The 9,965-nt window shown below is 38.9% G+C and overlaps 5 protein-coding genes across 5 annotated transcripts in view; 4 read left to right on the top strand and 1 right to left on the bottom strand.

Moving 5' to 3' along the window:
- Positions 1 to 1,597, top strand: part of Cbr-bath-43 — a gene marked incomplete at both ends in the record, with an annotated part of 1,721 nt that extends 124 nt beyond the window's left edge. Inside the window, 5 exons of the mRNA XM_045244181.1 lie at positions 73 to 158; positions 204 to 770; positions 818 to 1,216; positions 1,267 to 1,401; positions 1,448 to 1,597. Coding sequence (XP_045094140.1) covers positions 73 to 158; positions 204 to 770; positions 818 to 1,216; positions 1,267 to 1,401; positions 1,448 to 1,597 — 1,337 coding nt within the window. The remainder of the gene's footprint in view (positions 1 to 72; positions 159 to 203; positions 771 to 817; positions 1,217 to 1,266; positions 1,402 to 1,447) is intronic.
- A 431-nt stretch (positions 1,598 to 2,028) lies between these two features.
- Positions 2,029 to 3,510, top strand: CBG09887 (the record flags this gene model as incomplete). The annotated part of the gene is made up of 8 exons (XM_002641539.1): positions 2,029 to 2,211; positions 2,259 to 2,345; positions 2,404 to 2,615; positions 2,665 to 2,755; positions 2,802 to 2,889; positions 2,937 to 3,090; positions 3,143 to 3,328; positions 3,381 to 3,510. The coding sequence occupies 8 exons, from the start codon at positions 2,029 to 2,031 to the stop codon at positions 3,508 to 3,510; spliced, it is 1,131 nt and encodes a 376-aa protein (XP_002641585.1).
- A 200-nt stretch (positions 3,511 to 3,710) lies between these two features.
- Positions 3,711 to 4,897, top strand: CBG09888 (the record flags this gene model as incomplete). Its single annotated transcript, XM_045244182.1, has 4 exons — positions 3,711 to 3,810; positions 3,855 to 3,953; positions 4,474 to 4,647; positions 4,725 to 4,897. 4 exons carry the CDS (start codon positions 3,711 to 3,713, stop codon positions 4,895 to 4,897), a joined length of 546 nt encoding a protein of 181 aa, XP_045094141.1.
- Positions 4,898 to 5,178: 281 nt separating this feature from the next.
- Positions 5,179 to 6,200, bottom strand: CBG25888 (the record flags this gene model as incomplete). Its single annotated transcript, XM_045244183.1, has 4 exons — positions 5,179 to 5,219; positions 5,267 to 5,552; positions 5,608 to 5,772; positions 5,820 to 6,200. The coding sequence occupies 4 exons, from the start codon at positions 6,198 to 6,200 to the stop codon at positions 5,179 to 5,181; spliced, it is 873 nt and encodes a 290-aa protein (XP_045098962.1).
- A 1,231-nt stretch (positions 6,201 to 7,431) lies between these two features.
- CBG09891 lies at positions 7,432 to 8,936 on the top strand (the record flags this gene model as incomplete). The annotated part of the gene is made up of 8 exons (XM_045244184.1): positions 7,432 to 7,496; positions 7,549 to 7,636; positions 7,680 to 7,776; positions 7,799 to 7,931; positions 8,279 to 8,369; positions 8,415 to 8,477; positions 8,525 to 8,626; positions 8,673 to 8,936. The coding sequence occupies 8 exons, from the start codon at positions 7,432 to 7,434 to the stop codon at positions 8,934 to 8,936; spliced, it is 903 nt and encodes a 300-aa protein (XP_045094142.1).
- Positions 8,937 to 9,965: the final 1,029 nt, after the last annotated feature.

Here is a 9,965-nt window from a genome sequence, read left to right on the forward strand (position 1 = left end):
TCGGACTTAAAATCTTTCCGATTTGTAGGGTCTCCGTTTCTCCGTTCTCCTAATTCGATTTTTAAATTCCAGATAAACCAAAAAGTGCGATTGGAGATTGGGGGTCAGACGGAAGTCGTTCGAGAGCAATGGAGGCTGGAATGATCAACGATGAAGTGGTAAGCAATCGTTTATGCTATTTTCAACAACGATTTTTATTAAAGGTATCAAGTGGATCCGGATCTTCCGCCCAGGGACGATCCATTTCGCCGTGTCCATCCACTGCTAGTCATGGGGATCCATTGCTTCCGGTCGCCGAGAACTGGTGTCACACCCAGGTATCTTATTCACAAGCACAAACGCTTGTTCAGATGAATCGAAAGTTTCAGGTGAAAGTCGTGAAATTCAACTACATGTGGACGATCAATAACTTTTCGTTCTGTCGTGAAGAAATGGGAGAAGTTTTGAAATCGTCCACCTTTTCGGCAGGCTGCAACGACAAGCTGAAATGGTGTCTCAGGATCAATCCGAAAGGTCTGGATGAAGAATCGCGGGATTATCTGTCACTTTATCTTCTACTCGTGCAATGTAACAAATCGGAAGTTCGGGCCAAATTCAAGTTTTCTATTCTGAATGCGAAGCGAGAAGAGACAAAGGCCATGGAATCTCAGCGAGCTTATCGATTTGTGCAAGGAAAAGATTGGGGATTCAAAAAGTTTATTCGACGGGATTTCTTACTCGATGAGGCCAACGGATTGCTTCCTGGAGATCGGTTAAGCATCTTCTGTGAAGTAAGTTATCGATTCAATTTATTCTTAAACCTATTTTACGTTTGCAGGTATCGGTTGTAGCAGAGACGATTAACGTAACAGGACAAACGAATGTCACGCAGCTCTTCAAAGTACCTCCTTGCCGGCTTGCTGATGACATGCAGGGACTTTTCGATAAGCAACAGTTTTCGGACTTCACTTTGATCTGCAAGTCGGAAAATGGGGCTCCTCCGCAGACCTTCTACATTCACAAAGCTATCGTATCTGCACGATCACGTGTTTTCTCGGCGATGTTCGACCATCATATGCAGGAATCTGATACCAACATGACAACAGTAGATGACATTGATCCCGATGTGATGCGAGAACTTTTGGTTTATATGTATACAGGACAAGCTAGGTATATAGATCAAATGGCTCAAAGTCTGATTGCGGCGGCTGATAAATATCAACTGGACCGGCTAAAAGTAAGATTTAGTGACGAAATATAATAGTTTCATCAAAATTAATATTCCAGGTGATGTGTGAGCAAGCATTGTGCTATCAATTGACGACTGAAAACGCATGTTTGACGCTGGTTCTAGCAGATATGTATTCAGCAGCACAATTAAGAGCACATGCTATTAACTTCATCAACGTTAATGCAGCTGAGGTGAGAAAAATCTTTTTCTCTCAATCCATAATCTATTCTATCACAGGTCATGTCTTCCGAAGGATGGCATGGACTAGTGCGAGACCACCCGAAGCTGCTCGAAGAAGTCTTCAGGGCGTTGGCAATGCAGCAGACACCACCAGTAGTTCTCGTTCAACCGCCCAAGAAACGACCGAAGCACAACTGTCCTTATTGATTTTTTTTCGGAAAATTAGAATTTGTCTTGATCATTGAATTGTAGTCAACGCGATTAGTATCCTCCCTAATTCTTTATTTTTTGAGGAGGACACTAATCGACAGAAAACGACGGGTTCCTCCTGTATGTTTATGTATTTTTTTTTTGAATTTTACCCACTTTATGTTTTCATTCTTGAATGCCCCTTGAATTTTATCGTCTACTGGTTCCCTGTTCTACCCCTCTTCTTTTATTAGTTTCTGCTATCAATCTGCAATTCGATTAGACGGTTTTTTTGGAATACAAAGATAATTTATGCCTTTTATCTGTTTGATTTCAATACCATTCAGAAATGAGAAACTTGATAACGCCATCTGATGAATTAATTATCAGTATAGAATTCCTTGTTTTCGAAGAAAAAGAACCTTCATCAAAGCTTCAAAAAAATACAGATGGATGACGATGAACAGAAAGGATACACCTGGGAGGCTGGTTACGCTGAAGGCTTGAACATCAATGAAGTTCTTGTCGAAGATGAGGGAGGATCCATTGAGAAATCAATTGCAAAATATGTGGCTGATAGCAAGCGTAAAGCGAGACTTACAAAACGACCTGAAAAAATTCGACTGGGAATTGTAATTATAAAATTAAAATTTATGAAAAGCTGTATGGCTTTTTTCAGATGCGACATGTCATGATCGTCATCGATTGCTCAAGATTTATGACAAGCAAGGCAATGCCTCCTTCCAGATTTGTAGTTGTGATGAAGGTACGATTTCGAAATGAATTCTTTATCTGGATGGCTTCTGAATAGTCTTATTCTTCAGGCGTTGCAACAGTTCCTCGAACGATTTTTCGAACAAAATCCGATTGCTCAAATCGGTCTGATCACTTGCAAAGATCGAAAAGCTGATAGACTCACAATGATGACAGGAAATATCCGAATTTTGAAAGAATCCTTAAGTTCTTTGACAGAAGCATTCTGTGGTGGAGATTTTTCTTTACAAAACGCTCTCCAGCTTGCATGTGTCAATTTGAAGTGAGTGAAATGAATACAGATCATTGATCATCGTTTCAACCGATTCTAGAGGTATGCCAGGTCATGTGTCTCGTGAAGTGGTGATTGTTATGGCAGCACTGTCATCCATCGATCCGGGAAACATCTTCAGTACTATCGAGGTTAGCCTAAATGGTGTCTTATCTTCTCGAAACTTGGGATTTCCAGACAATGAAACGTATGAATATTCGATGCTCAGCTATCGGTCTTTCAGCCGAAATGTTCATTTGTAAGGAGATGGCAAAAGCAACCAAAGGTTTGCATATTTAAATAGTTTGAAATCGGCAATGCCACGTATTTCAGGAGAATACTCGGTTGCTCTTGACCCTGATCATCTTCATCTGCTATTTTCAAAACATACGCTACCACCATCATCAGCGAAATCGAGTGAATGCAATGCGATTCATGTAGGATTCCCACACCACGAGCTGATCAAAACAAGATCTTTTTGCGTATGGTTGGTTGATTCCTAACTTTATTTCGAAGCATAAACAATCATACTACTTCAGCCATCCAGACTCAAAACCAATTTCATTACGAGGCTTCATCTGTACACAATGTGGAGCCCGCCACTGTTCCATTCCAGCAGAATGCCCAGTGTGTAAGCTGACACTAGTTGCTGCTCCACAACTTGCCCGAGCTTTCCGACATCTACAACCACTTGCTGCATTTAAGCAAATCGAAGTAACAAGAGGGTTGGTTCAAAATAAATTGCAGACCTAAACAAAAATCGAAAAGTATTTCAAGATCGTGCTACGCATGCGAAACACGTTTTTCCGATGAGGGATTCCGATGTGAAAAGTGTCGTTTAGTATTCTGCCTCGACTGTGACACTCTTCTCCATGAATCTCTACATGTGTGCCCCGGTTGTAATTAAACCTGCTGCAATATTATCTATAATTCTTTTCATATGACGGCTTCTTCACCCGGTCTCTCCCTTGATTTCTGCCCCCTTGATTTGTGAATGATTAAAAAATATATTAAATCCCCTGTGTGTTTTCATCAACGTTTTCTGTTACTTTGTTCTAAACCATATTATATGAGAAAGACACAATTTGATTGTATATAGCAGTTCAGATGATCACACCTGAGAAGCCAAAAAGAAGTAGGCTGCAACAACAACCAGGAACCCCAATTCCTACATCTCGACGGAGAGATGATCTTGTAAATATTCCTGGTGAGTTATGATTACTACTCAATCACAAATCTCAAATTATGCAGCTGTATACAATCCACCAGTTTCAAAATTGAAGAAAAACTACGATTTGGAGTTTGGACGATTCTTAAGGTCTGCAAAAATTGTGTTGGATTTCCTGGATAGTGAGTATTTCATACAGCTTTCATTCTAAAAACCTACAATTATTATTGGCTCGAAAAATGTTGCACTGTCCCCGATGCGTAAACAGTTGCGGCGATTTCACAAAGAATCCAACAACTACGATGTCTATTTCAAATCTCAAGCCTATTGGAAATCCTTCTACAAAGGTCTTATCAATCACTGCGGTGATATGATGGATTGCTTCAGATTTGATGATCTTCGAGATGTCCAGAAGATAGTTGAAAGTCACGATTTACCAGATGAATTGCTTTCGTTTGTCACACAACAGCTGATGGAATGGAGAGAACTATTCAAAGATGTAGAATGGTGATATATAATTCTGATGATAAGTTTGCAATGATAAATCAGGTTAAAGAGATTTCGAGAGACTAGCAAAAAGGTGGAAGCTTATCAACAGAAGTGCCAAGAGCAAGCTGATCGTTTGATGGTTCTCAATGAGATCGGTTTAGAATTTGGTTTGTCTTGTTTCACTTAGTATACAGTATACGGAAGGTTTTTTAGAAGCATGCAATCTGAAATACCACAATTTCAACAAAAACGACAAAAACATTGTTGACTCAATAACCAGTGCCATATTAAATATGCGCATCACACGAAAGCCATTAGATGGATTAAAACACGTTCCAATGTTATCGAAAAGGATCAGTGTCAAGCGATGGTACCAAAAACATTACGGTACGCTTAGGTTCAAGACATGGTGTAGATTTTCCGACAAAAAAAAACGTGAAGAAAATGTGAAATATAATTTTCAGATCCCTTGTCTCAAACAGAGAGTGATAACGAATCAGATGACGACGGATCTTCGGATAGTGAGAATTCTTCGCTTCGTAACGGCGCAGCAAACTCAAACGCTGATGATGCTGCTGACATATCCAGTGATGAGGCAGAAAACGATAACGATTTTGATGCATTTTTCAATGATTGAGAAACTCTTATCATTCCCCGATTACTTCTGTTGACTAGACAAGTCCATGTTTTTACCAGTACCTGTCTACATCATCAATATGATCTCATTTTATGTTCTATTCGATTGTCATGTGTCATATTTTTCCTTCTATTTCAATGAAGCTTTATATTTTAATGTTGATCATTGATCTGGTTGTAACTGTAAAGCAACTGTTTTTCATATTTATTACAACAAAATTAGAAATAACGGATACGATAAATAGATAAAATACAGAATGAGTATCGATATTTTTAAAACAATTAGATGGATTTCTTGAACATTGCACTAGAGTAGGCATCATCTGCAATTAGCAAAATTTCCATAGGCAGTTTTGAATAAGAAACTCACTTTTGGCTGTTGATATTGTTTTCCTTCTCTTTGAGTTGGAAGGGTTGATCGGCGGATACTTCACAACGCACAGGGCGTTCAAGTGAGTGCCCGGGCAGTGATGGCATTTTCGATTCGCAAAACGACATTGGTAGTTGCCAGGACAGCGAAATATTGGTTCCGCACAAGTGAAGCACAATCGATTTAGTCTCATGAAGTTTACTCGAGCCAGACTGTCTTTCAGAATCGGACACATTTCGCTAGTGTGACCGTAGTTGTTATCACTGCAATATATGCAACCGGTCATCTGAAAGTTTTCGTGAATTACTAAATATACCGTTTTGAACAAAAAAAAAACTAACCTTTTGTCTGAACGGATTGCTGAATTGACTGGCCATTTGATGGGAACCACTACTGGGCTGAACGTTTGGTGTAATGTTCAAAAGACTTGGTGTAGCAATTGCAATCTGCTCCATTTGAGTGGGAGCTGACCATCTCGAAATCGCTTTGTACTGAGTGCTTGAAGTCTGGAAAAAAATTTTCATTAACGCTGTCACGAATAACACGAACTAACCGAGTTATCAACCTGCACTTCGACCTTGGCTTTCTTGACAGTAGGCTCCGGAGTTGCAGGTGTTGGAAGTGGCGGAATTGAAATTTCCATGATTTCCGAAGATGTGCTTGGCAATCTTATCCGCTCGCTTCGTTTCCTATGTCGATCTTTTGTTAGTTGATTCTCCATGATTTCGATGTACTTTTCCATCGTTTCGGTATTCCTTTCCAGCGCTTTCGTGTGCTTTTCCATTACTTCCATTTGCTTGCCGGATATTGTCATGTATTTCTCCAGCGCTTCAGAACTTCGTTTCAACATTCTGCTCGTTTTGTCCATCACAGAAGTCAATTCTTTTTCTGTTTCTAGCATCTTCTTAATCTCATCGATCGTTACTCTCGCCATTTTTATCGAAAAAAAAAGAGAAGACTTAACTTCGGCAGCGGAGTAGAAAAAAAAACGGAGAAAAAAATTTTATCGGTGGGGAGTACGGTACCCAACGAGACCTTGAAAAAAATGCGGGAGTTCAAAAACAGAAAAGCTTCCTAGTTTATATTTAAAGTTTTACGTTAACGAATTCTTTCAAGAAAAAATTTGTGCCATAAGAGCAAAAACAATGAAAAACATTGAAAAAACGAGAGCGATGCTAATTGTCAAATGAGAGTTCTCAGACATTCGCACTCCGAGAATATCAGCCATTGGTGGCAGACCCGCTTTAATGTTCTCGTCACATAAATTGTCTTCGCAACCAGTTTGAGCTGGGCAACGTTCACATGTCGAACCATGTGTATAGAGACGACTGTTTAGCAGGACCGGACTGAAATTTAACAGTTTTTTTTTTTTTGAAAAAAAGTTGAAATAACTTCGGCCCGAAGACACACAACATGACAATTGACTTCGTGGAGTTAAAATACACTTCTGCTTCAGCGCATCCGATTCTAATTGTATCTCCATTGATAGCCTAAAAAGAACTGATAGTTTTAAAAAAATCTGAATTGATTACTAAATTGAAGGGTGCGTTCCAAACCGTTTCCGTTACTCTGTCTTCTCTGTGAGCATCCATTGTGAGCCTCAAGAAAAATTCACGAGTCCGTTTCATGTGATCTTTCTCCATCGTCTCTATCCAGAAACACATTGACCTATCATAGGTGAAACGAATGTGATAAAATGTTTCGATTTTTTGTCGTGATAACGTTTCAAGATTGTCATCCCAGTACTGTAAAATTCAAAATTACGAAAAACAAATTTTTCGAAAACCCACAATCTTTTGCATATCTGCTATTTTCATGTCAACGGCTTTAATGCGTCGGAAGTTGTTCAGTTGTTGAATCATATGCTTCCAGAATATGGTCTGATTTGGAAGAACTTCTGACGTCATGAATCCGGGCAACAGATAGATAAGAATACATCTAATAAGCATCTCCACTTGTGATGTTCGAAAATTGTATTGGTAGAGTTTTGTGGAATCATTGAACAATGACATGCTAACCCGGCTCTTTGCTTCTCTTTGTTCTGGTCATTAGAAGTTCTTAATTTGCTTTTTTTTTCAGGCCAAATATCAAGGACATGGCCGATCCATCATATTTCACAGAAGCGTGGCAAACGAAAGAGGCACTGGACCCAGAATTGGAGAAGAATGCCAGTGAATCGTCACGATCTGTCACGATCTCGTGTATTTTATGAAGCAAAACAATATTTAAAGTGAGTTACTAGCTATATACGGTGTTTTGAATATAAAATTCTCTGCTTTCAGTGAAGGATTTGCCACAGAAGAAGAACTTTGTAATTTTGTGTTGGCAGCTCTCAAAAGAATTCTCAAGTCTCTGTTTCTTTCCGAGGAGGTATGCACTAGAAAACTGGATGTTCATTATTTGATGATTCCAGATTGAAAATGTTGTCGAGTGTCTGGTTTTATCGCTTTTCAGAAGTCAAAGCAGGGATGAAGAAATTGGGAAAAATATCAAAACAAATTTGAAATATGGTGAAAAATGTTAATTATGTAGTTGTTAACTCTTTCAAAAATTCAGATCTTGAAACTGTTCTCAGAGAACATGACCCAGAATTCAAGGATTTTCATCGAAAACTTTCAAGTTCCATCACTAATTTCATCGCCTACTTTACACTTCACACAATCAGGTCACTTCATATTGTCAAAGTTATTAAGTTTATAAACTGTCACCTCAAAAATTACGGTAGTTTACACTGAGTCTGCAAACACGCAGGTAGTATTCTGGCACAAAAAATTGCAGCTGTGGAAGAGAAACGACGGTAGCCGTGGCGGAAAGTCCCACAGCGACAACTACCGTAACCTAAAAAGCTGTTTATTTTCCGAATTTATTTTTAAGAAAATTGAGATATTAAATCCAGAACAAATTTTAGGCCACTGTAGTTGCCGTTGTGGGGACCTTCGCCCGCGTCCACCGGAGTTTTTCTTCCACAGCGTTTTGTACCAGAATAATAAATTATAATACGTTTTTCTTCAGACAACACTGCTTCGCCACCTTCGGAGTTGAAGGTGATTTGAAAATCTATCAGCGTCAAATGTATGAAAAAGCCCGGGAAGATTCGAGAAAGGTTGTTCCTTGCTATAGAAAATGTTCATAGATTTCTTATTTCCAGAAAACGGTTGAATGCAAAACTACAATAAAGTCTGAATCCTCTCGCCAACAGTCAGCAAGCAAAGTAATTTTCTTACCAGTGTATTCTGAAAAAGATCAGTTTGATTTCAGCCAGAGCCAGTGAGAAGAGAGAACAAACAGGTTGGTACATCGATCAAGCAGGAAAAGAAGGATTCCTCTGATGACGACTTTTGTGAAATCATAGAACCGATGGTAAGACTCCAGATAGGAAAAAGAAGCTACTTTTTCACATTTACAGCCAGCCAAAAAAATGAGGCTTACCTCGACGTCTGAAACCAAGTCAGAAGAAGTTGTCAAAGTCACTGACAAACCTCCAGTCGAATTCCCAGAAAAGCAGATGCTGGATAAATTGGAGGCAGACGAAGCAGTTGGCTGTCCGATTTTCAAAACGTTGTTCAGAACGACTGTCGAAAACAACAACATTACTCGACATCATATCCGAGATATGACAGAAAATGTCAAAATTCTGATAAACGACAAAAGAAATCTGAAGATGGACTGATTGATCTCCATATCTTTTATATCGTACTTATTGTTGAAGTTGTTTCCTTTTTTCAGTTGTTATTGTTGTTTTTTTTCGCTATTAAATAAAATTATTTCGTTCAAGTCATCGCTTAACAAAGTTCAAGCTTTAAAATTTTCGTTTTTTCCCATTCAAAAACACACAGTTGTCATGGAAAAGACGTTAAAAACTGACGCTGCACACACACACACACACATTTCATCAAAGCCTTCTTTTTTCAAGGACCTGAGACATGGAAAGCTCTTTCCTTTCCATGGAAATTGTGCTTAAATCGAATTTCATATTCAACTCGATTGATTTAAGAAGAACGAACATTTTAATTTGCGGTAGTTGTCGTTGTGAGACTTCTCGCCCACGCCCACAATTTTATCTCTTCTACAGCTCCGATATTTTTATACAAGCATAATATTTATAAGCTAAATCCAATTCACTACAGTACTCGAAGTCAGAATTTTCAAGTGTGCTACAGTAATCCCATTTCTTTCCTCTTTCACCTCCGAACACAGGTGGCCATGTTCTGTTTTTCATTCCATTCACTACCACCAAAAAGTTGCCACCTGTGAATCATATGTTCTTTTTCCCATTTTCTCTTTCGTACAGATTGAACATTGCAGATTTTTCTGGATGAAGTATCCGAATTTAACCTGACGATGTTTTTTTTTCAAATTTAATTTGTACTAAATTACAATCCAGCAAGGTTACAGTTAAAAGTCATTTCGAGGTTACTGTAGCTTTTGAGTACATGCTTCACAATGAAAACAAAGTTCAATGACAACAACAACTAGAAAATCTGTTTTGAAAAGAAAAATAATTGCTTTATGTCGATTAATGGCGGTAATCGCTAATAAAACTGAGTAGAATAAAACTGTAACATAATAAAACTGAGCATAATAAAACCATACTTAACAGGCCAGGGCCCGGCCCACAAGCTTCGCCGAGCTTTGCCCTGACTGGGCTGGGCTCTGGAAGTCCTTGACTCGGCCCGGTCCGCCCGGCGAGGCTTGTGGG

This window comes from Caenorhabditis briggsae (assembly GCF_000004555.2).
Source record: "Caenorhabditis briggsae complete genome, chrIII, whole genome shotgun sequence".
NCBI classification, from domain to species: Eukaryota; Metazoa; Nematoda; class Chromadorea; order Rhabditida; family Rhabditidae; genus Caenorhabditis; species Caenorhabditis briggsae.